Raw genomic sequence first — 27,400 nt, 5'->3', positions numbered from 1 at the left:
TGATTTTGTATCATGAATCCTTTAATCATATCCTGAAACAAAATAGATTCAGTGTGCGGTGAAGAAATAGAGTAAATAAATATAGTTTCTCAGAGATACACATGTTGCTTGATGCTCAGGTGATTTATTTTTAGGACCTTTAGCTGAGAGGAGCAGAGTACAGGCAGGCCTCAACACTGGACATACAATCGAAGGGTCTGAGTGGAGAAAAACAACATCAGGAGAAGAAAAGAAAACATAGCAGCTCTACGAGGATGGAGGAAAATAACCACATCACGTCTTCACAGCAAGAACAAGGTCTGATCGTCAGTAAATTGTGCTTCGTTTTAGGATGTACGGCCTCCGGGACTTGGTGTTGTGCCCCGCTTGTCTCTTCAGGATGTAGGGTGATTTTCGTTTCAGTGGAGTGTCACTGTTCTCGTCTAAATATTCCAGAGAGTCGTGGAGTAGCTGTTAGAGAGAGACGGCAGAGGGTGAGCGTGGCAGAAAATGACAGGAGGAAAACACATGTTTATCTGCTGAGTGGCGGGCTAATGGGAGGCTACGCCGTGTTGCTGTGATTAAACGAGTGCTCCTGCTCTGTGCCTCCATGCATGAAAAACAGGTGCTAATCTGCAGCCGGCGTGTTAAGATTAAAGAAAAGAGAGGGAGGCTGCTGTGTACAGAGCGGAGGGTGATGGGACAATGATGGAGAGGAGGGGTAGTAGAGGGGGGTTAATGAGGTGTGTTTACTATGAGAGATGACGAATGGCCTCTTGAGTGTGGATGTGTGTGTGTGTGTGTGTGTGAGATGTGGAGGAGATTTTATGTTTGTGTGTGTGAGCTTTTTTCTTCCTTCTCCAGAGGCATGCTGTGATCGGCTTCACTATCTTATTTCTGTTTTATTTTTTTGGCACAAATGTCAAGTAAAGATTTTATTCCACCTTTAACCCTTTCATGCCTGGATTCTTTAAAGGCAAGAAACTTTGTATATTTGTATTAATTTAGGTATAGAGATTGTAGGCTCTGAATAAAATGATGAAACATAGAGTGTGTCCAATAATTCTTGTTGACTCCCGGCCTCAATTTGCTGCATGTCTTCCCTCACACTCTGCTCCCTATGTTTCCTGTCTCTCTTCAGCTGTCATATCAAATAAAAGCAAAAATGCCCCAAAATATAACTTTAAAAAAGATATACGTATATATGAAGTTTCAGTGAAAAGTAATTTGTAAATAAAACAAAACACATAAAACCTCAAATGTGAATAAAGGCCTGTTGGACATTATTTATTCTTAGACCAAGAAATGTGAAGAAAATTATCATCAAAGCCTGAATAAAGTATTTCAAACTTCTTTTTTGGTTACCACTTTTTTGTGGATCTGTCAATCAAACATGTAACAGCATCTCTTTAGGGTCTTTTTAAAATGTATTTATTATTATTTTGTTTTATTTGTTTATTTGTGTGTCTTTCTGTGAAGCACTTTGTAACTGTGTTTAGAAAAGTGCTTTAGAAATAAATATTATCATTATTATTATTATTATTATTATTATTATTATTATAATGGTAACTCCGTTTCCTTTGTCATGTCATATTTAGAGCAGCATGTAAATCTAGACATGACAAATCAAGGAGTACAGTTGTGGACAAAACTTTCTAGGCCCACCAACAGGTGGTTAGGAAATGTATGACAACTTAAATAATTCAGAATGTCTTTCAAAAATTTGCTTACATGCTGCTCTGAGAGACAAATTTAACTTTCTACTCTGATATCTGTCCTAGCGACTGATTTCCCTTTTATTTAAACACAAATTTTAATTCCCACGCACCGACCAGTCTAAAGGTAAGAAAACACTCAACAGTCAACATCAAGCACAGTTTATCTAACACAGATGAACATGTGATCACAGACTCACCAGGTAAATTATGTCAAAGTGTGGCTGTACTACAGTTAGGACACAACATATGAGGAGTATTTTGGATCTACAATAATAGGAATAACAGTAATAAGTCATGTTGTAATTCAGGTGCAGATGAGTGAGATAATTTAGTCAATCATTGTATTTCTAGTCTGATGATCGCCTCAACTTTCCTTGTTTTAAATATAAATTTGCTTCTTTTTTTTCCTTCATCTCAAATCTCAAACACAGATTTCCTAACTTATAGAGCAGAATATAATCATAAAAGTTCTGACAGATCTAAGATTTAGCTCCCTCTGATTCACACATCAATTGTTTTCCTGACATATAAATGCTGACCACACTGTCAAGCATGAGGGAAAGTATCTCTCAGTTTTAGAGTTTGTTGTTTGGGCTGTAGAGGAAACAAAAATCTAACAGTCCCATGTAAATGAAATCTCTTCGGCTGCAACAACAGCAAACATGCAACTTTACACACTTTTTACAAATAACTGATGTCTACTGTCTCCACAACTCTGTGTCTGTGTGTCTGTGTTTGTGCCTCACCCTCTCCTCCCGGCTCTGCAGCGCTCTGCAGATCTGTTGCAGGTTGTACAGCTCCTCCAGCATCGGGAGGCCGCCTTCCCTCAGCTCGCCCTCCTCCTCCTCCCCCTCCTCGCCGCTCCACCCCTCCTGCCGCAGGCTGCTCACCACCCGGCACAGGTTAGGAAGCGACACGCGCCAGTAGGGGGCGCTCTGCTTATTCTGTTTGAGCTGCGAAGAGAGCACAAGGAGAAGAGTCAGGAGGCGATTGGTTGAAAGGGGATGATTTAATGCACTGATTTAAACCCAGAGGGCGAGAGCACAGAGGATAAAAACAAAATTGTATGTCTGACTAAGAAAAAAATTAACCATGAAGTCATTTTAAATATTATACTGCACACACTGTGGTGAAGTTTTCTGCACATAAGTGAAAGTTTGGGCTTCTTTGATCGTTCGTTACTGACAAAAATAGAGAGGATAATCACGAGGATGATTCTACAATTAAATCCAATCTTATTAATCTAATCCAATCGCTCTGCTGTAATGTGTTTACATGTGATACTTATTATTACGCTGGCACTTTGATGATGAACACAAGACTGAAGAAACGATCAAACAGGGGTCATAAAAGCACTAAAATTGCTCCTTTGCTTCATGCTTCTTTTTACTTAATCTGCCATTTGTATAAAAAAAGGTCATAAAATAGGATTAGTCCGAATTCAGATGATTCAACACTGTTATATTGATACATCTTTTCAATTCAAGGTGTTACCACAGGTTATATTTTGCTCCTCTATTGCCTCCCTGGTCTGAATCCCATCCCTCTTGTACTTCAGATCTGTCCTGTGTTAAGCTCTGTTTTTCATTTCAAAGATTTAAATATGTTGTTGATGCCTCAAGTTCTACAAACCAGTGCAGCCTTTCTTAATATGCTTCTAACCCCTCACAATGCCTGTCTTTGTTTCATGGAGTTCTGCCTTTAAATGCTATTTTTATTGCCATCAGAGAAATTATATTAGTTGTACTTCTTTCACTGCGGCAGTAAAAATTCCCTTTAAGTTGTACTCAGGCTGCAGCTTTAGGGACTCTCTGTGTACATTGAGAGCTCTGCTGCACACGGCCACACATAAAAACAATAGTTAAGACAAATGCAAACTACTTCTTTTACAATCTGAAGCCCCAGGAGTGATCTTTCAGTCACATCTAACCTCGTCTCGCTGCAGCCTGCTGTGTTATAATCTCGTTTGGATGATTTTCAAGATGGCCGAGCCCCTGCACAGCGAGACCTTTAGGTGTCACTGAGGATGATGGAGTGACCCAGAGGGCGAGGGGAAATTGTTGCTGTTAAGTTATTGTAAATGGCCTCAAGCTCTCCAAGACTCTCTCTGCTGGTGTTGTTGTGGGCGACGGAGGAAAACAGACTCCTGTGATGATGTAAGCACAGGTCGAGTACAGGTTTCTTTTGTTCGCCCGAGGGAAGAGAGACATGTAATAAAAGCTGCAGAGACATCAGAAGAACAACACACCAGAGACCACACACACGCAGGGACTGACATTTAGAAGTAATTTATCTGCTAGAGGATTGTTTTTTAGTTTTTAATTTATTAAGCAGGGGACAGGTTTTGTTTTAATTGTGCAGAAAGGTCTTTGTTTCATAAAGATTCACCAGGATCCTCTGTGTGTGATGGCAGTAAATCAATTACTTTTAGAGGAGGGGTTAAGACCTAATAGTTACTTACAACACCCAGTGGACTGTTTGTTATTAATCCTTTGAAATCAGGCCATTGCAAGGTCTGTTTTTCTCACCATTCTTATTTAATTTATCATAAATAAAAGCCCTAAAGCCAAAGCTGCAGCATAAATTAAACAAAACTTTCATAACCTTTACGTTTGTGCATGTTGAAGAGGTATAAGCATGTTGAATACACTCCAATAAATTACATAATAATGAGCAAGCAGAAGGATACAGTTACTGTGTCTTTCCTGCATGTACAACTGTAAAACCCTTTACACCCTGCTAATAAAATGAACACATATCTAAAAGTACAACATCCAAATAGCTTCTCCAGTGCTTACAGATATTTTTTGTATGTTTCTAAACTAAGAAATCATCAGTGTTTCTCTGTTTTGTAAGTTTATGTTGCAAAATGTGAGAAAACTCAACTCAATGGTTGCTATTCAATCATACATGTCATTACTTCAGATCAGATGCTGAGAGGTAGGGCACATGTTAAAATCATTCACAACATTAAATACAGCCAACTATGACTTAAGGCAATACAGCGGCAACTGCAATGTGCTTCAAAAGACCCTTGGTGTGTTCATAAATAAGGTGCTGCGTGCAGATCAAGTGGCCTAGCATAGAATACACTACTGTTACTGTCTAATGACGGCATGGATATGAATTAAAATTGAATACAGTAGCACAGATATGAATAGAATAAAAAAGCCTGAATATATACGACTATGTAATCATAAATGCTGCTGTAATGAAAACTGTCCTATTTGGGTTTCTTTATGCTACAATTTCAAGACTTTGCTGGATTATTCAAACTCACTGACTCACATATTCATCAAGCTTGTACAGAAATGACTAAAGCATTTGAAATACTCACAAAGAGGCATTATGGGGCAACAAATTGGCTTAGCTTAGCGTGCTTTAAAATAGGGAAATGCTCAGAAAAGCCCCTAATACAAAGGCTTTAGTCATGTCCCAATGGACGCTGGTTTGATTCCCAGCCTCCACCCTTTGCTGCATGTACCCCCTTTTCTCTCTACTCCTCTTGTTTTCTGTCTCTGCTCAGCTGTCCTGTCTAATTAAAGGCAAAATTGCACTAAAAAGTGCAATAAAAGTAGAAATAGAAATGTGATTCTGTTAGACTCATTTCTTTTGCAAATCTCCCAGGGTCATCAAAGCCTCTCTGAAATGTCATTTCTGGACATTTACTGGCTTGATACTTAGATAAAATGGTACAGAGTCATACTTGCACTGTACATTCTGCACATTATCTTCAACATTGTTTGTGACATTTTTTGAAAATGTACTGAGTGAGTAATTGCAAAAGCTCATCAAACATTCCAACGTAGATAGAAACCAGCAGTGTGATGCAGAGGTCAACGCCAAATCAGCCGGACTGACACTTGAATATTGTCTCAAGAGTAAAGTAATCATGTTCCAGAGAGAAACAGCCAGAGTCCAGACTACATCCTGCATCTGATCAGACTAAAAGAAGAACGGACGACAGACGATCTGTTAATTTCCCTCAAAGACAAACAACACATTCATTTTGTGATGATACAAAGCCACAAGTCTCTTCTCCATCCTCACACTCCTCAGCTTCTCCAGCAGTCTGTCATTCAGCTGGCGAGTTATTCGTGCAATCATCACACCTGAACAACCTCCCAGCATCAGCATCCACAAATCACACGGCTGATTTATCCCCGTCAAATCATCTCTGTACGCGCACCACGGTTATTTATCAGACAGAGAGAGAGATAGAGATGAAGGTGGAAGTTGTGTCGTTATGATGCTGTCAAGCCCATCTGAATGGTATCTGTCTAGTTCCTCTGTAGTCTCACTTTTAACAGCTCTATGCGTTAGACTGTCCCAGCACAGTCTCACACTGCAGTGGTCAGAAGTCACAGCTTGGTCAGAGGTGAAAATTTCAAAATATGACGTGGTATCCATGTAGCATTGCTTCTTATTGTTTTGATGTAATTTAACAAGTGGGTGGAAGTGGATGGCAGAGAATGGATCAGTTATTCATGGCTCAATATGCTAAATGGGGGTGTTGTGAACATTACATGTCTGCACCTTGGTTCTCATTTAAAACAAAGCTAAGATCATTTTTTCTTAATATTCCCGTAACAAAACTGTGACTGTAGACGATTGCTGCACAGCCCAAGACAGATTTTCCTTTTGAATTTAGGCATTCATCAGTTTAACATCACTGGACTTCTGGACTTTAGACTGTTTCCATGACACATAAGATGTGAAACACATGCCATTTGTTATTTAATCCTGGTGCCAGGAACTGTGAGTGTGCCGTGTAAGAAACTTTTCAAAAACATAAAAAATCAGAAAACGTTGAAACTGTATCAGCAAGCTTTGTTTTAGCAAACAGACCAGATGTTCCAGACTTGATCTCTGTGTTTCGAAAGGCTAACCAACAAGTTATACTATCATATCTCACTTGATAAGAAAGCCAAACTGACACCAAAGGCTTACTCAAATCATCACATTTTGACGCTACGGGCAGCAGATCAAGATGCACTGAGTCCATGCTCAAGAAATGTCCAACTGCCATGGATAAGCTTCCAAATGAATCACTACAAAATCATAAAGTCACAAGTTATGCAGATGACTTGATGGTAAGTGCCTCTATGTTCTATTCTTTTAAAAGATGTCCACAACTGCAGTTATTTCTATCTCTACTTCTAATTTTCATTCAAAACAAAGCCAGCTTGATCATTGCCAAAAAAAGTATCGCTTTAAAATGGAAATCAAATGTTGACAATCCTATTGGACTCTGGCTCTCTGAAATCAAAAAATGGGTTCCACTAGAGAAAATAACTTACTGCCTGAGAAATAGGAGTAAAACATTTTCTAAGATATGGCAACCCCATCTGGAATACATGGAAAACCTGCCATCTGACATAGTGGACTGTGTTTGTATAACAAAACTGTATTGAGAATGTCTTGATGATCACCTTTGAGGTGAAGATTCATTTTTGTCTTTCATCAATTTGTTTTTATATTTTATATTTTTGTTATTTTGGAACTACCTACTGTCTGTATTTATTCTGTAATATTAACTTATTTCATGCAGTAGGTTTCAGTCTTTTTTTTTTCTTTATATATGTATATTTTCTGTTTATGTGTTTAAATCTGAAAAGCAAAATAAAATATTAAGAAAAAACCCCAAAAATCAAGGCCAGGACAAAAGTTGGACTGTCACACAAACAACTTCTCATATGGACTTTTTCTCATTCAGACTCAATCAGCATTAGTACAACCACAAAGTGAGCCTGCTAGAAAAGCATCTGGCAGCCGGTTTGAGGGGTCAGATGGAGGGATGCAAGATTGGACAGAAACTGACCAGGTAGCTTTTCTGGGGTCTGAGCGTCTGATGACACAAGTGCAAAAAACACAAATATATATATAATAAACATACCTTCGTGAAGAGACTGCTGAATAGCTCCTCTTCTAGTGCTCTCTGGTCCTGGTCCACATCTGTCAGTGAGAAGGTAGAAACAAGCATTAGAAAACACGACATTATACAGCTGGATGAACACTGTTCTATAGTTCTATGTGTTCAGCTTTCAAACTGGGATTTTTCTGCCTCATGTTCCCGTCAATTCAAAGATAAAAACTGAACCAGTATCTTGATCCATCCGCCCACTCACACCATGACTTTAAGCCTCCAACAGGAGACGCAGCAAACATGTTACAAAACCCAAAAGACAAAAAAATGCTTTACTCATCCACATCTATCATTAACATTTTTAAAGCTACAAAGTTCTCTCTGTGTTGAATAATCTTCATGCAATACATCCATAAATCTGAACGGCTGACTGATAATTGGATCAATGCACCTAAAGTGACTTTGCAGTCTAAGCCCCAAGGATTACGTCTCTCTAACAGTGCAGTGTAGGCTGTGTTAAATGGCAATTAAACTAGACTAAGAATAAATACAAATTAATTTACTTCATTTGGAAGCACGCTGTGGTTATTTAGAGGCTTTTATTTAGAATAAACACAAGTTCACATGAGATCGAGGACAATTAAATTAGGCTTTAACAGATCGGATCATTGAGGAAAAGAGGAGGCTGAAAAAAAGAACAATAGGCTGTGATGGCAAGATTCACATCTTCATGCAGAGAGGAGGAAGAGGTGTGAGGCTGGGAGATATATATAAATGTGTGGTGGTTGATGCAATGGATAATTGCTGACACTTTGAGTGGACTGATTGAATGCAGTCCATTTGAAAGGAGCCTAGAGGAAGGAGGGATCCTGATTTCATAAGCTACAACTTAGAAGTCAAAGAATATAACAGAATGCTTCTTGAATGAAGTAATGAGATGTTTTACGGTCAAAGCTTCAATTGAATAAACTTGGGGACAGCAGGATTTGAATAGCTACCTTATGAATAAGTCATGTTCAGCGGCAAAGACATTTTCAAAACTCGTGGATTAATGATGTGGTGAGGAAGCTTTGAAGTGCAGACCTTAAATAAACCCATGATTTAGAATATTTAGATTTCAAATTGGAGCAACAGCGTCTCCAAAATGATTCACCTGTTGCAAACCAAGTCAGTCAAATTGTTTAACCCCACTTCAGAGTGTTTTTGGTTTTTCTCTCCTTTTCATGTGCTCGATAAAAACTCCTAAAATCAAGACACAAGCATTCATGAAGACAAAACTTGTTTAAAGAGTCAGAGCTTACCTGAACAAAGTCCACCACATGTGAAACAGAGGAGAAGCATACACGCCAAGTGCACCTGCATCTTCATGAGGAAAACAGACCAAAACCAAAAGAAGAATCCGGCACTGAAGAAGAGTTCACCTGAAGAGGAATCTAGTCCATAAGGTTAAGGGTCAAACAGCTGGAGAGGTTGAGAGGGACTCAAATTGCTGCTTCTTCTTCTTCTTCTTCTTTTTCTTTACTCCTCCTTTTTCTTCTCTTTCAGATCCAAGCGCACGTCTTTCTCGTGTCTCACAGTTTTTCTGGTTGCTCGTGGAGTGCAGTGGGCTCCATTCCCTCAGTTTATAAGAGCCAATGTGATGTCAGAGGATCACCCCCACCTCTCCACCCACTCAAACCCCCCTCCATCTCCTCGTCCATCCATCCATCCACCCATCCCTGTCTTCATATAATTTCCTCTGCTCTGTCCCTGTGTCATCGTTAAATCAGACGTCACTCTGGCATCACAAGGCGAAAGGTTTTTGCGTCAACATTTGGTTTCTTCACCTCATGAATGAACACAGGGTGAGCTTTTTATTTTTGCACTTGTCTCCTGGGGAGGGGGATACAGAGGTGAGACAGGGGGAGTGGAGGGGGAAAATTCCCTCTTTGTGTCTCAATTTGGAGAGGCTGTTCTTTCCAAACGTCTTGTGGTTGTGGTTTTGTCTCTTTTTAAATCAACAGGTGAATGTGGCAACTAAATAACCTATGTGGTCCCTGCTAACAACATGAAATATATGGATAAGAAGCTAGTTGTTACAATCTGGGAATGTACTTCTATTCAAAAGCTGAATTTTATAGTAGATTAAAACTATTCAACATGTTTTTTGTCAGGTACTGTGTTATTATTTTAAGCTTTAATGAAGGGATTCTATTTGAGAGACCTCGACACATGGTGCATTTAAAAGAGATTCTGGATAGCTGTATCAATTGTATGATCTGCATCATCTGAACTAAAGATGTTCATGTTTCCATTTTTCTAAACATTAACAAAACACCTTCAAGTTTGAGCTTGGCCGTTGTTTTATGGCTGCATTAAACATTTGTTTGGTACTTCCCTTTGGAGTTCCTCAGGGTTCTGTTTCAGATCCTCTTAGTTTTTTCAAGATACTACCCTGTTGTTTTTCATCCACTCTTACCAGGAACAGAAAGATATTGTACGTCTATTTACTGTTTGACTTAACACAAACAATGGATACTAATGCCCACATATACTAATGTCACATCACAGACTCTAAATGCTCCTACATGTTTGTCTCAGTCCTTGATCTGTTTCTAGCTTCCAATGCACCCTACAAAGACTCAGCATTAAATAAGGGTTGTAAGGTGTGTCAATTAAAGTCAGTTGACTGGAAAGAGTACAAAAAGAACTGCTGTTGGGGTGAGAAAAATGTACCTGTTGTTTTTTTTAATGACATTATTAGTTAAAGTAAGACAAAAACACTCATCTTTGAGCTTTTTTGCAATAACTGTAGGTGAGACTTCATACTAAAAAAGCAAAAGACAAACATGCTAAGAAAATAAATAGAAGTGTCTTTCCTGTCTGCAAACTTTCAAGTCATTTCACTACTTGAATTTTGAAACATTTTCTGTTATATTGGCTTATGGTGGTTAATAATAAGCTTAGTTGTGGGGTTTTGTTGTTTAAATTACAAAAATGTATAATTATGTAAGTATATTTTAGATCATCCATGTCCATATTCACATTACTGTGTCAATATACGACTGATTAATTGCTCCCCAGAGAGCCTGATATCCATTTTATGTGGAGTAAATATATCGTTTGGAAAAGCTTCAAAGAGTCTGTGTTCTGACTGAACAGACAGACTGAAGGTAAAGCAGGCGGCATTCCTCTGATGTCTGAAATTAAATCTGTAATTTAAATCCAGCAGGGAGAGCCAGTTACCAAACCCTAAGTTCATTAAAGTACATTTTCCTCTGTGTCCTGCACAACAGCTCACTGAGACTGTGACCATGCTTTAGGCTACTTACTTTTCAAATAGGGTCAATCAATAAGCCTGCAGGACTGACCAATATCCTGCACTTTTTTTAATAATGTAATCCTTATTAAATGTGTATAATATGAATAAAGTGATTTCTACATTTTCTGTCTAAATCACCTTTTTGGTTATTTTAAACACTGTTTGTGCTTTTAATGTCACCCTACGTTTTTAACTTTTTTAAATGTCTAGTGTATACTGTCATATAGTTTTTCATCCAACATTTAGAGTTTACCTTGGCCAAAGCATTTACTTCCACACTCCTGCAGGTGGAGGGGGGCAGAGTTTCACCAATAACCCTCAGTCTAGTCAGAGTAACACCTCCCTCCTCCGCTCCTCGGATGGGACGGACTGTGGAGTTTCAGTCGGGACAGCTTTAACTTTTCAGAAACTCTCCACTAAGTGTCCGACGACGTGCGCCGTGCCATGCCTGGACTGTAATTTCGGATCGCTGCTGTGTTTTACTCGCGCTCCTGAGACATGGCTCCGTTTGGAAAAAACTTCCTGAAAGCTCGACTGAAAAACAGGTAATTTAATGAGAGTGACGGCGAACCTGCTAGAATGTGTTTTATATCTTCTCCTCCGAGTTCTGTAAAGATTGGCACACTGAGTGTTGAGCAGTTGAGGAGGGACATTTACGCACGACGCAGGTTGTGCGTAATTCGGGTTTATGTGCGAGCTGCACGCGGGGCGAATAAGAGCAGAATATAGATGCAGTTATGTTTTTAACTCTTAATATCCAGTACTATTAGAAGAACAGTGCAGGAGAACAACCAAATACAAGCTAAACTAACATGAAGCAACCTAAAATCTTAGTAAGAGTAAGAAAACCATACCATCACATCTCATAAAGTGCAGTGTTCTCATCTGAAACAACTTCACTAAAGCAGCATAAACAAGCTTTAAGAAATCCTGGGACTTATGTCATGCAACTGCAGGGATATAAATGAGATTATCATCAGATTGATCTGAGGAGTTATCTGATAAATCTGCAAGAATAAACACCAGTGAGTATTTTACTGTCGAAACAACGTTTGTGGAGAAAATGGTTCAAACTAAGTTACTTAAACGTCTATTTCGGGTAGTTGAATCAATGTCTGTGTCTAGATCACACTCCACCTGTACAGTAGTTCTATTACGCACCTATGACCAACTGATTTTTCGCTGTTTTTCATACATTTAGCAGTTATAGTAACCGCAAAGGTGAGCAGGGTATCTATATTACTGCAGAAAAACTTGCACAACCTGGATTCAAACACACTTGCCTTGATGCTAGCTCAGCACGCATCACTATCAGCCACTGTAACCTGTACAAATCCTGTTGGCGTGACAGGTCAGTCGGTTAATGCGTCTTTCTGACCGCATAGTAGGAGCATGCGCAGTCGCTGTGTGTAAAACTGACCCCTCTATGATGAGCCTTCTTATTAACATCACACAGCCCACAATGAGCATTATTCATGATTTTGTATGAAAAATTAAGTGTATTGAAGACTTATCTTTTCATCTTTCACTACATTTCATTTACTGCTGGAAAATGACTTAGGAGAAATGTCATCAATAATAATAATAATAATAATAATAATAATAATAATGATAATAATAATAATTATACATTTTATTTATATAGCGCTTTTCACAGAACTCAAAGACACTTCACAAATCGCACACAATAGGAGACACAATAAAAGAAACACAGTGGATATAAAAACATTAAAAGTTAAAAAAAGTTCTGAAGAGGTGTGTTTTGACCTGGGATTTGAATGTTTGTAGGTCGATGGAGTTGAGTATGTGTTTGGGGAGGGAGTTCCATATTTGGCATCCTCTTTTTCAAGCTCAAATGCATTAATTATAAGTTATTGGAATATACAGAAAAAACATGTTTTGAGACATGTTGATGTAGCCAAACTTTGTGAGTTTAAAAAAGGTTGAAAGTAGCTTTAAGAAGTCCAGACCTGATGTAAACCTGTTCCTGGTGTGGGCACATTGGAAGAACTGAAAGTTGTTTTTTTTAATCTAATTTAAAAATCAAAATGAAACTTGTCTGAAGAGTATTGCACCTGCAGGTAAGAAACCTTATACCTCCATGTTAATGTTGAAGTAAAACAAGCAATTTGACAGACTTTCACTGGTTTCTGTCCAAGTGCGATGTTCTGTACATCAAACTATTACACCTCTCACCCCCCACCCTCTCCTGCTCTGTAATTACTGCAGAGATGTTACTTTTAATGCACGTTTCATCTGGGACACCCGGACCAAAGAGCACTTCAGGTAGAGAGTCGTCCTGTCATCATCACTCTTATAATTTGCTTCAGCCATCCCCCCTGAGCGGCTAACTCAACCTTTTGATGTGCCTCTGTGCTGCAGCTCTGATCCGGCCCCCACGCTTTGAAAAAGGTGGGAAAATTAGATTTGCAGAGCCACAAGCTGTCCTCAATTATTGATTCAGGGATTCTATTTGGGGCTCATTGACTGCAAACTCTGTTGTGCAGAGTTGGTAAACAAAGTTTCTGTGTTTTTCGGGGGGAGTATCTAGGTCATGATCCAATCCCTCACAGCGTGCAGACACTGTTTCTTTTGCCAAAATGAGGATCAGGAAGGCTTTAATTGTGGGTTAAGAACTTTTTTCATCAGCTTTACTTATCAAGACTCCGATTTAGCACCTAACCAAGCAGAAGGTTTGGATTAAGTTCAGAAATAAAACAGGCTTTTATGCTAAATTGCTGTTTGACAGTGGCACCAGCAGGAGAATTGATGTTTTTTGTCACACGCACGCACACAGAGAGCTGAGATGAATTATCTCTGATCACTTCAAACAGTCTGACTGAAGCTGTCTCCTGTGGATGTCTTATTTTTTTCATGTTGTGTAGTAATTACCATTGCAGCCCCTATAATTACCTCAAGTGTTTAGATCTGCAGATATGTCAAACACATGATTTCAGACTGGCTCCGGAGACATTAAAGTGGAAGTTTTGCACCTCCACATCGGCTTCATCTCATCGTTTTTAAAACAGTCTGCTGAACATCAAAACTTTCAGAATTAAACCGATAATTGCTGCTGACAAAAAAATCTTCTCACCATCAAAGAGTCGGAGTGCGTCACAGCAGAGTTCTGCATGTGCGTCAAGCTGCTGTGGTGTACTGAAACAGCACTTACAGGCCTCAAATGACTCCAAAATGAACGGTTGCCAGTCTGTGACATATGTGACTGCAGCTATGACAACTTCAATTTAATCCTGCTGTTATGCAACAATAACAGCAAGACAGCATTGTGCAGAGAGGACCAATTAGCTGCTAAAACGGTTTGGTTTTACACAAATTAGCGGGCCACCAAAAAGCCGTTAAAAGGATCAATTGTGTTCAAAGAGAATAAGTCAATTATTTTCACTGAGCTAAAGCTTATTTGGTGATTCACAGAAGCAGCGGGGGGGAAGAGAGGGTGGGTGGTTCCCCAGAGGAAGGGAAGAGAAGGGGAAGGGGTGTGTTGTGTCTCTGCTCACAGATGCCTATCAGAGCGGGAGTCATCCCAGAGATCAACATGTCCAGATAGAAAAGTGATGTTATTTCCTCCTGAATCCCTCATCCTCTTTCAGATAAGAGTGGGAGGAAGCACCTCCTGTCCAGCAACCAGCATCTGCTCCTCTAAACTCTGTTTACTTTTGTTCCCCTCATCTAAATAAGACTCTGTGTTTACACTAACCGAGTCTTAGATATCTATGTCATCATGAGAAAAAGAACACAAACTCTATTTTTACATACAGTATTTGGAGCACGTCTGCGTAAAGTGTTTGTTTACTTTTTAAAGACTTCATCTTCACAGAGATTTTTTTTTATCAGGAGGGGACCTTGGTGGTTTTGCTCTCATCAGAGTCAGCAGACTGTATTCACCAAAACAATAATTTAACAGAGGAACATGTGAGGCGATGGTCCACCGCTGCTATAGTTACTGAGGGACATTAACATGAAATTGTTGGTTTGGTTCGGCACAATAAGACCAAAACAACAAACCAACTGAGGCAGTGGCTGAAAAATAACTTACCACCTGTGTGGTGAAATTATGTTTTTGTCAATAGAGGTTGGTGGCTTTGAAGAGAGTGACAACTGTCACAGAAAGAGACCTTATTTTAAAAAAGTCGCAGACTTAGCCTTATGGTTAAGTTGCGCACCCATATAGCGGGCGGCCCGGATTCGATTCCAGCCTGCAGCCCTTTCCCACATGTCATTCCCCCACTCTCTCCCAGTTTCCTGCACCATCCACTTTCCTCCCATCTATCAATAAAGGTGTAAAAGCCTAAAAAATATAGCTTTTACCTTTTCTGCTTTTACTCAGAGAGATAGGACAGTAGAAGGGAATGGATAATGGGAGAGAGAGTAGGTAATGACTTTCGGCAGGGTCTGTGAGCTGGGACTGAATCCGAATCACCAGTTTCGAGGACTACAGCCTCTGTACATGGCGCATGAAATTTAGCCGCTATGCTACATGAGCACTCCAGAAAGAAAGGGATTTTTAAATCAGAAAAAAACACTACATATGTATCTTTCGCTCTTATCAGGATCATCACACTTGTTAAAAACAACTTTGCAGTGCACAGATTTAGCTTAAAGGTTAAGTTGCACACCCAAATATATAATAGCAGAAGGTCTGGGTTCGATTCAAGCCTTTGGCCTCTTTCCCAAAGTGTAAAAGCCCCAAAAATAGAACTTAAAAAAAATCAAAAACCAACCATGCAGAACATAGCAGTTGTTAATCTACCGCAGCCTTGATCTGCTTTTTCAAATGCTTGTAATTGTGCGACATCTGAAATCCTAAATTGTTTGTTGTCAACAGAATATTTGTTTAACACAATATAACACAAAAGACATCAGTCAGCCAAGCAGCAGCAGACGAGTATTTCTTGTTTTCTTTTGTTATAATGGAGTCTCGTGGCCTTGAAGAGAGTGATAGAAACAAAGCTCTTCCTGTGTATGGATCCTTTCTTGTATGATGCCATACACTAAGATAACAATTTGAGCCTCTAAAGGGCAAAAAAAACAACTTCTGTCGCGTCATGTTGAGTGTGACATACAGGGCACGTGAAGTCTTTACTACATATACCATCAAAGGTTCACTTAGAAGTGAACGTTGGTTTAAAAGCAGACGTACCTTTCATTAGTTCAGGAAATGCTTATATAATACATTTTTCTATAGCCTGATATTATTAACATTTACTTAAAGGGAATGTAAAGGTCGTGTGTCTGTAATGTGATGTCATGCATAGCAGAGCATTAAGGGATGGTTCAAGGAAATGTCAAAGGATAACTGTTTCTTACTGAGCTTCTTTGGTTTGATCATTTTCACAGGGATATTTTGACAGTAGAAAGAAGTACAGAGAATTTCCCAACTTGATGTGAATTATCCAAAGTAACAAAGACTGTTTACAGACAGATGTTGCTTTTAGTTTGCCTCTTTGAAGATGGCAATCTGGCAGTTCACCTGGAAGATCTTAAAAACTCTTGGGTGGACTCCATAAAAAACTTGAGTCAGCAATATGTGGTTTTGGGAAAAAGCAACTGCAGAAAAAACAAAGATATGCAAAAGCATGACACTCTAAAAGAAAGTGCCAAATTAAATACTTTCTGCCTTTATTGTTTGATGTAGAGCAGCCGCCTTACAAAGCTTGTGCTGTATGCAGCTTAAATACAAGTAGGGACAGCCTGCTTTGTCATGACATTGCACCATGAGCTTTACTCACGCTCCTTATCGGTCCTAATCCAAATTGAAGACATTTCATAGTTATTTTTTAATAAAGGGTTGAATTTTTCCCTTTGATGATAGCATCACAACATCATTTCCCAAGGGCTGTAATTGTCTTAAAGCTGCCACAAGAATCTCACAGATGGCTGTGTTGAAATGTGTGAAGTAGAAATATCTATATTATCTGCATGGCTATGAAGCTGAATAAGAAACTACTTTATGTTTCATGCATTTAAGTGAACAAGCCGTTTAAAGGAGTGTGGATCAATATTATACTGTTTTACTGACTTGTCATTTTGTCACCACCTGAATGATCAGAGTGTCATCTCATTTATATTCAAAAGCAAGAAAACCAGAACCTGTTGACAGCAGTGGTTTGAGGATGTATTTACTGATACTCAAATGTACTCACACAAAGCTTCCCGTCTGTTCAAAATACTTGCATTCACATATATCTCTATTGATCTGAGAAAACAAGCTGAGACACTGCAGAGCTATATTTCTGTCATTTGTTACGACATGTTCAAACCACCAGCACGCAGTCAGCTGTGGTAACTTGCAGCTTGCACATTTAACGACAAAGGGGGAATTGTTGATGTCTTCAAGGTTGTCATTATGAGTATTACAATGGAAGGGTGCCATGCCACCGTGGTGGGGCTGTAACACAATCGGCCCAGGCTGAGACTTGTGCTGAAAGTTCAGATAATTTAAATGTGGTTTCCTCCCACGTGTCTGATGTCTCTCTGGGTTTCTCAGGTTGGAGGTTCAAACTGAGGTCAAGCGGGTACGCTCAGGTTTCTTGGGCTCAGTGAAATGTGAAAAGTTGAGGTCTGACTCTCCCTGTGTTGCTCACAGCCCCCTCTATAACAGGATCTATTTGAACACTTCCAGTATGCATCACATGTTTGTTATTCCATTGGCACATTTCCAATCAGAAGCTTTGAGTTAGTCATAAAATCAGTGTCAGCTTTTTGTACAACACCTGAAGCTGTGACCTATGAGGGCACCCTCATTTGAAGCATCAGGCAACCAAAGATTAATCCCAAGCTATGAATATCAAATGACACCTGAAGTGACAGCCCTTCTGAGGATATTAGCTGCGATGCAATCAGCCCAATAAAGCGTGCAGTATTCCTCTTTATACGGGTGGGGAGTTGACTGGAGGAGGTTTGGGGCTTTGGTGCTCCCACAGAGAGACACCACCAGAAAGTTTGTCCTCAGAAATGAAGTGTTTGGAAGTTAAGTGATGCAGTTTGTCAACACTTCTACATTTACTTTTTCCTGGATGCAGATTTGTTGATCATTGCATCATTTCTGGGACTTCTGGGAAAGTTGCATCTCATTTTTATGTGAATGATAAATCTCTGAGCTTATTGAAGTCATCTGTTAACATCACCACTTGCTCTCTGGCAAATACAACTTGGTGCAAACCCTGACTTTACAGAAAACTACACTTAAAAAGAACAGTTTTAATTGATCCCATTTCAGGTGCCATTCAAGCTTATTGACATCTTTCTCTGTACTTCAGGCTAACCTATCAACTCAAAACGTTTGCCAACTTTTTGGTAGTAAACCGCTGCATCTCAAACATGCTGTTCAATAGCATAAGAAACAGAGAAGGATCAGGATTTTAAGATTCTCATCTACAGAGAGCAAGCATTTCCTGTTTGCAAATTGCAGTAGTTAAGCAAGTTGAAAGACAGACATGATGAAGTTATAATAGAGGCCTCTTCATTCTGCCCCTCAAATATCCTCCCTTCATTATGAACGTCTCAGATGGGACCAAGTCATCCCACCACAGTGCCAACACTAGAGGTAGTGACAGGTATTAGACTGTGAGCAGGTGGAGCCGGCAGAGTGGAACAGTGCTTTGTCAGAGTCCGGATCTGAGCAACAAATGTTTGTGTCTCGAATTTGAAAGCATTTCATCGAGTCAGTGAGAGAACACAGATGTAATTAGTGATGTTTACATTCTGAACACAAGTTTGTCTCATCAGAGGTTAGACGTCCCTGTTGGGTAGATTTGCTGTATTAAAGAAGCTACCAAAGCGGGGTGCCGTTGGCCTTTTGGTGAAGGTGTGCACCCATATACAGAGGCTAGTCCTTGTTGCAGCAGTCGGAGGTTTGATTCCTGGCCTTAAACGTGTGCTGCATGTCTTCCCTCGCTCTCTGCTCCCCACATTTCCTGTCTCTCTCCAGCTTTCATATCCAATGAAGGCAAAACAATGCACCCAAAACACAACTAGATAAAAAAGAAGCTAGCAAAGTTAATTACATACAGTAAGCACAGAGGGAACTTGAAAACACTAGGATTTACTGCATGTCTTTGAACGTTACAGCAAGTCTGGAAAAGACAAGAGAGAATAAAATACAAGTCGCCAATCTCACAAAGAGCTATTGCCCAAATATGATGACATCCTCGCAGTTGTCTAATTGGAGGTAGCTGAGTTGTTAGTGTGACTTCTTGGTGATTCAGCCCTAAAGACTTTAGAAATGCTGCAAGAAGACAAATAAAAATGTATTAAGTGAGAAAGAGGCAAAATTATGAAGCCTAGTGTTCCTGAAATCATCTATATATATTTTATCCAAACTGGCATTTAGCTAGTTAGCATACCGAGCACCTCTGCTTATTGCAAATAAGGCCTGTAGCTGAATTGCTAGTTAGCTTGCAAATTATCCAACATCATGAAAGTCATCAAAGAAAGACTTTTTGATTCTGCTCAGTCAGCTACTTAGCGTACTAGTCCTCTCTGTAGCAGATTATCTAATGAACTGTAACAGAGTAGATTAGATTTAGTAGTAGCTTACATTTTCACATGAAGTTCAGTTTTGACTTTCCTGGATGTTAAAAAGGTTTATTCCAGAGTTTTGAATTCATATGATCAGTCTACCATAGTCAGATATTTGTTGACGCTCTCCTCACATTACAGTGGAGTTTAAAAACAACACTATAGTGCTATAGTGACTGCTGTGGAATTCATTTTTCCCTTCCTGCACATTGAACTGTGGTGGCAGGATGTTGTGTGAGCGTTGGTGATTGTGGCTCAGGACAAATACAGGTGTTTCCCGGCCTCGCTGTACCCTCATCCTGCGCAGCTGAGGTCAGGAGTCGGCCTCTGTGAGATTTACAACTGTCTGTAAGGATTGTTTATTCACCTGTATGAAGGGCTGTCACCATTAGCTGATCAAAAACAGATATTTGTGTCCTGTTACGTAAAAGAAGTCATCGCTCCATCTTAGTTAAAGACACGTTTCCCTCAGAGCCCTCTCTCTCTCTCTCTATCTGATTTCCTTTTCCCCGTTCTTTTTTCCTAGAGGTGATAAGAGCAGCTTGTAAATAAAATACATGGATATAACTCAGTGAGACAACAACAAGGTATTCATCAGCTAAAAAAAATCAGACTCTATCCTAACAAATGGAATATAATAAGCTCTACAATCCTAATGTGTGTTTCAGAGCTGCTGTGTTTAGTCGGCGTAGACAGGTGTATCCTTCCTGTGTCCACCCACAGTCTCCTCTCCTGTGTTTGCATGCTTTCCTGCACAGGTTGGAAACTCTGAAGTCAAAAACGTCACGCTTGATGTTTCTGAATGCTCAGGGCGTTCAGCATTTGTTTGGCCTGTGCATAGCTCAGGTATTTGCTTTTCCCCGCTCGTCCCCAAAGGGTCTCCATAACCATTAACCGGCCTGTCGCATTGTTGCGTGCGTATTGCATTCCTGAGACCTTATTCACTACCAGTTTACACAATGCTTCAGTGTGTGTGTGTGTGTGTGTTTTCATGCTGTGTGGGAACCAAAACACGGCGGTATCAGACTGTAAAATCTGAAAATTGTGAGATAAAGCAGTGTTTAAGTTCTCCTGTTTGAACTGTTCTTAATAGATCTCACTTGCTGGTGTCGGCCTGCGGGTGGGTTTTATCTGTATCATCTTCAGACAGTGTGAACGTTAGTGCACCCTTCCTCCTGACGATCGGTGGTTAATGTGGGCTGCAGTCAAGCAAACTTATCTGAGAAAGAAGACACTGCAGCTACATGATGCAAGGTTTAGATGTGAAAAACATCACTACAAACTGAGGCAAAGAGCAAGATCTAACATTTGATTCCTTGGCTGAATATCTGTACCAGGTCTATAGTGGCCTGCAGGCCAGATGGCACGCAAGAGACTGCCTGTGTGGCCGGTGTGTCTGAAACATGAATATTTTATGATGTATTTCAATGAAAAGTAATGTTTCTGGGACATATACTTCACCTACAGGTATGGTAATGCATTCTAAAGCATATGTTTGGCAACTTTTTAAAAACTTTAGCTTAAACTGAGGCAAGGTGAGGCTGCACAGTGGTGCAGTGGTTAGAGCTGTTGCATCACAGCAAGAAAGTTCCTGGTCTAAATCCTGGCTGGGGCATTTCTAGGTGGAGTTTGCATGCTCTCACCATGCAGGCATTGGTTCCCTCCAGGTACTTTGGCTTCCTCCTACACTCCAAAAACATGCTCATTAGGTAATTGGTCAGTTCCCTGCCTCTTGCCTTAGTATGTCTGCCTGCCATTTTTACATTTTCAATCAATCACACAAACTGTATTCATATTAGAGACGTCATTTAGTGTCAACCCACATTTACAGTGATATCAAGACAATTAGAGAGGCAATTAAAAGACAGACAACAAGGCAATCAGAGAAACCACGAGAAATATTGACTTGAAGCCATTAAAGTAATCAAAAGGGAAAAATAAACAATCTTGACATGAAGTAACAACTAAAGAAAGAATAAAACAAGCATTTTTTTTGTTTTCTGCCTCTGGCATCTGATAACCTGCAGCACCTGAGACACTCTTTGGGTGATCAGAGATAGATCCTACAGTATGTTCCTGCAGCATCCAATTGAGATGCAATGTATCATGTTACTGAACCGTCTCACATCACTGTTTTAGAGGTTATGTGCAGCTGGTTGCTGCAGTTGTAATTCTGCACTTGAAGTTATGAAATTCTATGTCTTTAAGCAGTCTCATACACACACAGATCACAGAACAGGTGTTGTGTTATTTGGGCAACATCATAAAACATTCTGCTGATGGATATTATAAAGGATCAGAAATGAGAAATGGTTGGAGGCGGGGCAGGAGAAGGAAGCTGTAGCTGAACTGAATCAAAGTTAGATGAGCAACTGAATTTGTGAACACTTACTAAAATAAGTTAGAGAGCCAGGCATAGTTGACGCACATAATAACATCATAATTGAATTAATAAATGACATAATGTAATTTAAATAGGGTCATGTTTTTAATATTTGTAATACACAGGTGCAGGGTCATTCAAGGGGAAACACTAAACACCATTTTGGCCTTTTGATTTCTGTCCACTCATGTCAGCCTTACAGAACCAAGGCTGAACTCCCTCAGTGAGTCTGCTTCCTGTCACTTAAGCAGCCTGTGGACCAAACATGACATTTACCAGGATAACACGCACGCTTTTCTGATTCATTACTGTTAACAGTTTAATGAAGAATTACATATTTGGATGTAAAACCTGAGACCAACATTCCTTTACACTGCAAAGACTCAAGTCCTTGCTGGTGTGTTTGTCTTGTTCAAGTCAAAAGTATCTCAGTAGACTTAATAGAAGCTACATTCATGTTTAAAGTCAAGATAAACATCTTCTCTTAAGATATTAGTAGCAAAAAAATGGCCTGAATTCCTGTTATGAGTTGAAATATCTGCATGTCAGCAAAATGTATCTGTCAAGAAATATAAAGTAATTTTTTTGCTGCATTATTTTAGTCATTATATGTAGTTAAGTCCTTATTTCTGATTGTTAATATTATCATCATACAATTTTATCTGAACCTGTAACATGAGTTTGGCTTATATTAAGTGTAATGAGATCTTTTTCCATTGTAATTAAGACTAATTCACTCGCTAAGATTTGAGTTTTTGAAGTGTAAAAATAGGGTTTCAGTGCAATAAGAGTGGGAGCTCTTGTTTTCTTTCTCTTTATGATATTATATGGGTAACCTTCTCTAGAGTCTTAAATGTCTGAAAGCAAAAATAAAGCTTCATATACATCCATAACTGTGGAGTAGTCTTTAACCAAAGTACTTCACAGAGAGAAAGTTGACATATAGGAATAGTTTGTCCTGTCTTCTATATTAATAATAACATGATGTATCGCTCCTTATCTTGAAATCAAATTGAAATGTCTGGCAATGTTATCTACTTATTGGATTAACTTCCTCGTGTTTTGGATGTCTGCATTGCCAGTGCCCATCATTTAATGACTGGATATTAGGCCCTGGATATTACCGGTGGTCCATTAGGCATGTAAAAAATGGATATCATCAGCCAATCAGAGGTCAATTTTTGAGCAAGTTTTACCATCCAGACAAAAAGGTAATGAGGGCCTCGGGGTTAAATAGCTCAGAACCGAACCATTAAGTGATCATCAGTGAAGAGCGAGACGATGAGTAACTGTCTAATAGAATCAAGGCAGGGGGCACCAAATGAGCCAATGTAGTTTTCTGCTCACTGATCTAATGGAAGACTATGAAGTAGAAACTGTTTAAGAAAACACACTACTTAGATGGCTGAAACTTCACAGCACCGGACAAAGACTGTGTGAATGTGGTCTGTTTCTACTGTGTAAGTGAGGGATAACTGTTTGTACATTGTTGTTTCAAGGTTATTTAAGGTGGAGTTAAGGAGACTTTTTAATGAAGATACTCTGTTTACAAGGAGGTTTAAAACAATGACTGTGTTACTGTAACATCCCTGGGAATCTTTACTTTCTGTCATTTTTAGAGGAGTAAACAAGACTTAAAGAGCCTCATCCATCTCTGTAAGTCACTATCATGGCATAATATTTCTTTAAGCTTAATTGTAATAGTTTTAAGTCGAACATCTAGCATGCTGGAGACTGGCAGGAAAGCCAGCACAGAACCTGTCCTGTCAATGGCAACAGAAGAAGTCAAAGGGTATGAGGAAAGTCATAAATACTAGTGATAAAGTAAGTGTAAATATGACACCGCTGACCCTGTAAATTTGACCCAGTATGTACTGAATGACTATAGTAACATCTCCATTTGTGGAGCCATGTCTACAGTTAGTGTGATAAAAATTCCCAGTCCTTTAGAAACACTCCCGTCAGCAATCCATACCTTCTGTGTGTGTCAACCAATCATGAGCTCCACGACAGATCTCAACACTCTCGAGGCACAGACCTCAAAATCACCTCGTAATTGCTCTGAGGTCTCGCTGGAGCACCTTCATATTGAGAGCAATTAAAACAACTTTGTTTGCTCTTCTGCACACATGTTTTCTGACTCCTTTTTGTTGTTGTGGATGTCAGTCTGTCCTTGTTTCGGTTGCACCTTTTTTAAAACTCCAAGAACAAAACTTCAAGATCTTTTTGAGCTTCAAAGTTTTCAAAGATACCAAATAAGCAAGTTTCAAATTCACAAGATACCAAAATTACTTCCATTTTTGGCACAGTGGAAATATTAACCGTGGACTATTGTGTTTCAAAATCTACATAAAGAGCATGATCTGACAAAGGATACAAAAAGTGTTCCAGTAAAGGAGTTTAACAACTTAAAAGCATTCAGTATTTCAGTGGCAAAGACTTCTGAGTGTTTTATTCCCAAGCCACAGTCACTGTATAAGCTGATTTTCTTTCTCTTTCCCAGGACAAAAGATGCCGAGCCTGTGGTGGGGAAGGAGATTCAGGTTACAGTCTGCAACGAGGAGAAAGTCGTCTGTGGAGTAACAAAGCACACAACATGTGCAGATTTGATTCAGGCGTTACTGGATGATCACAAGTCAGTCCCTGAGAGCAAGCGGCTCCTGCACGGGGAACCCAAAGACTTCTGTCTGGTTGAGCGGTGGAAGGGTTTCGAGAGAGCTTTGCCTCCTCTCACCAGAATCCTGAGACTCTGGTACGCCTGGGGTGACCAGAGACCCTTCATCCAGTTTATACTTGTCAGAACCAGCGATTTTGTGCCCCAGCCGGCCAAGAAGGTGGGGAAGTCCAGGGGGGCCAAGGCAAAGAGATGGGAGAATGGTCGACCTCAGCACACCCAGGCTCTGCCGCCAGAGAGGCAGAAGCGCATGGTGAAGAAAGCTTTCAGGAAGCTGGAGAAGCTCCACAAGGACGGCAAGAGCTCCCCAGGATCTGACGAGGTGGACCGGATGGTGCAGCTTATTCTCAACCAGGACCACACCATCCGAGAGCAGATCCAGCGCATTAGGGAGTTGGATTCGGATATCGAGCGGTTTGATTTCCAAATGCAGAAGGAAGCCGAGTCTGAGAGTTCACCAGCTCATGCTGGTGGTCAGAGTTTTGAAGTGGACATTGAAGATCAGCTGCAGGAGTATTTGTACAACAGCGATGGAGTGGAGCAGCTTGATCTGCAGGTTCAGATGCACCAGGAACTAATCCTCCAGCTGTCCAAGGATATTGACACTGAGTTAAGGAGGGCCAGCTTCCCCCAAAGCCTGTATGAGGACAGTGAACAAGAAGGAGCCACAGCTGCTTCCTGGTCCCCCGTGGAGACAGACGAATTGTTCTATGCTGCTGAATGCAAGAGGTTGCAGGATGAATTGAACCACAGCCTCTTCACCGGTGTTTCCCTTCACAATCAAGCGTTCGAGATTGACAAGCAGCTGAAGAACTATGAGGCTTCCCTGGTCTCCAAGGATCAGGAGTGCTGGCAGCTGGCTTCCCACCTGAACTCTCTGCAAATTACAGACAAAGGAGAGGAAGAGCAGCCCAGTCCTGTCCCTCTGAAAACTGAGACTCAGTGCAGTGTCTCACAGACAGTGAAACTCAAACACAGTCTGTCCCCTCTAGACATTACAGACACAGACTCAGACACTGGGATTAGCTCCACACACAGTCAGGACTCACTGTCACCGTGTCTGGACTTCCCTCCCCCATTGGACACAGACGTTTGAACAACCCAGTTCACCCTGCAGTTTCAAGTTTCCTTATGCACTAGCCCCAGTTTGTGCCTGTCATGTCTTGTCACTAAATTTTGGTCTAAGAGCTTAGCAATGGTTTTTCAGAGCAACCGTTCCAGAGAGAGCCGTCATGAAGCGGCACCCTGGAGCTGATACAAAGTATTGATTGACCAGTGCTGTCATTATCAAGCAACAGGGCCATTTCTGTAGCTCATTCTTCAAAAAGCACAAAGCTTGCTGGTTTTATAGTAATATATGATGTTAAAATATAAATATCCCTTTTAAAGATTGATGAACAAATATCTCTTTTTGAAGTTTTAAGGTGTTTCACTCCCAAACAGGGCTGCTAGCTGGAGGTGCAACACCTCCTTTCTCAATTAATCCGTAGGCATTAACATGAGCTGCTGCACCAACAACAGTCCATCACTGTTTAATGACAGCTGGGTTTTCCCACGCCTAACCTGTTAATCCCACAGCATGCGTGTGCGCCGCGCACTCCAGAGGTGATCTGTGCCAACTCTTGCCAATGCTCGTGTTTCCACAGAAAGCGTTGCGGTGCATCACAGTTGTCCCAGAAACGTCTCTCCACTCTGCTCTGCTAAAGAGACACACTGAGTTTAATTTTAATGGCTTGCCCAGAAACTACAAAACAGCCACAAATCTGTGATCCACACTGATCACAGCTGGAGTTTAAACTGCTGACTTTGTCAAACAAGAACATAATTAAAGCTGCTGTGAGGAACTTTTGATTTATATCAATTTTGGTGCCCCATTGTGGACAAAGTGCTACCTCTTATCTCTTGTTCTGTACATGCAAAAGTAGTGTTTTCAACAAAAACCTTACACTGCTGTCTTTTAACAGCCAGATTTATCACTCAGTGTGATTATTTGCCATGAAAACAGACGAAAATGGATGTTTCTAAAGCCAAATGTCAATCATGTGGTCTGACACCTACCCCCTCTGAGTGGTTTAAGGCATTAAAAATGACAACAGAGAAGGTATCAGTGTTGTTGTTTATGGTTTTGTTTGCTTTTGAAGATCATAAAGAGGCATCAGTGATGGTTTCAGTCTGTTTCTCAGCTGGTGAAAAACTCCTCATAGTGCCTTTAAACATTAAACATATTTAAACCTGAGAGAAAATAATCTCTATTCATGTAAAGTGGTAGAGGCACAAAAATCGTGGAATAATTTCTGCCTGAACAGTAAATCAGCCCGATAAAAGCACAGTAACCTGTTAGTATGTCGTTATCTTTATACATTGGCACAGAAAAAACTCGGTGCACACGCTTGCTGTGGTGCAAAATATATACGTGTACATTTTTGCCCTTAAAGACAATTACCTTAGCATATCTAAGGCTTACCAGGTTTAGTTACTTAAGTGGTGAATGTATGCAACTTTTTCTTTCTTAATGTTGTCAAGCTATTTATAAAAATGCACTTCTTTGTACATACTTATAAACCTATTAACAATGTTTTATATTAAAACAAACAGCTAACTTTTGGATGTAGATTTTAAGAATTGTTAAGAGTTGTATATTCCTCTCAGCAACACTGTAAAGATACTACTGTAGCAACTGCTTTTATTTTTATGCCCTATTTGTAAAAAACAACACACTTCATATAGAAACTGCTGAAAGATTACGTATTTATTTATCTTGTGTTTTACAGATTTTCTAATGAGCATGTCCTGTCTGAGGCAATGATCTTAACTGCCACCAATCAGATCACACATCATATTCAGGGCAAAAATCTCTGTGTAAACATGCTTCAATGCAAAAGCTATGAAAGTAAAATGTAAGTTTCACCTCTCATAATAAACACTAATACTGTACAATGTT

General features: G+C 39.9%; 2 protein-coding genes across 2 annotated transcripts; one reads left to right on the top strand and one right to left on the bottom strand.

The window, feature by feature from the left end:
• On the bottom strand, nt 1-11,739 carry nts (neurotensin). Its single transcript, XM_034686472.1, has 4 exons — nt 8,865-11,739; nt 7,594-7,652; nt 2,444-2,650; nt 1-450 (listed from the first exon to the last, which is right to left on the bottom strand). Exons 1-4 carry the CDS (start codon nt 8,929-8,931, stop codon nt 307-309), a joined length of 477 nt encoding a protein of 158 aa, XP_034542363.1. The 5' UTR covers nt 8,932-11,739; the 3' UTR covers nt 1-306.
• Nucleotides 11,257-27,400, top strand: rassf9 (Ras association domain family member 9). Its single transcript, XM_034686471.1, has 2 exons — nt 11,257-11,409; nt 24,289-27,400. Exons 1-2 carry the CDS (start codon nt 11,363-11,365, stop codon nt 25,553-25,555), a joined length of 1,314 nt encoding a protein of 437 aa, XP_034542362.1. The 5' UTR covers nt 11,257-11,362; the 3' UTR covers nt 25,556-27,400.

The sequence above is a fragment of the Notolabrus celidotus genome, chromosome 6 (assembly GCF_009762535.1).
Source record: "Notolabrus celidotus isolate fNotCel1 chromosome 6, fNotCel1.pri, whole genome shotgun sequence".
In the NCBI taxonomy this organism is placed as follows: Eukaryota; Metazoa; Chordata; class Actinopteri; order Labriformes; family Labridae; genus Notolabrus; species Notolabrus celidotus.
This window is presented reverse-complemented; position numbering and strand designations above follow the sequence as displayed.

What these genes read in the sequence shown, in the direction of transcription:
- nts (XM_034686472.1), bottom strand. Translation starts at nt 8,931, where the DNA reads ATGAAGATGCAGGTGCACTTGGCGTGTATGCTTCTCCTCTGTTTCACA. An exon ending in TCAGCAGTCTCTTCACGAAG is followed by an intron (nt 2,651 to 7,593) that starts GTATGTTTATTA and finishes CTCTCTTCGCAG; the next exon opens with CTCAAACAGAATAAGCAGAG. An exon ending in TGCAGAGCCGGGAGGAGAGG is followed by an intron (nt 451 to 2,443) that starts GTGAGGCACAAA and finishes TCTCTCTAACAG; the next exon opens with CTACTCCACGACTCTCTGGA.
- rassf9 (XM_034686471.1), top strand. Translation starts at nt 11,363, where the DNA reads ATGGCTCCGTTTGGAAAAAACTTCCTGAAAGCTCGACTGAAAAACAG. An exon ending in AAAGCTCGACTGAAAAACAG is followed by an intron (nt 11,410 to 24,288) that starts GTAATTTAATGA and finishes TCTCTTTCCCAG; the next exon opens with GACAAAAGATGCCGAGCCTG.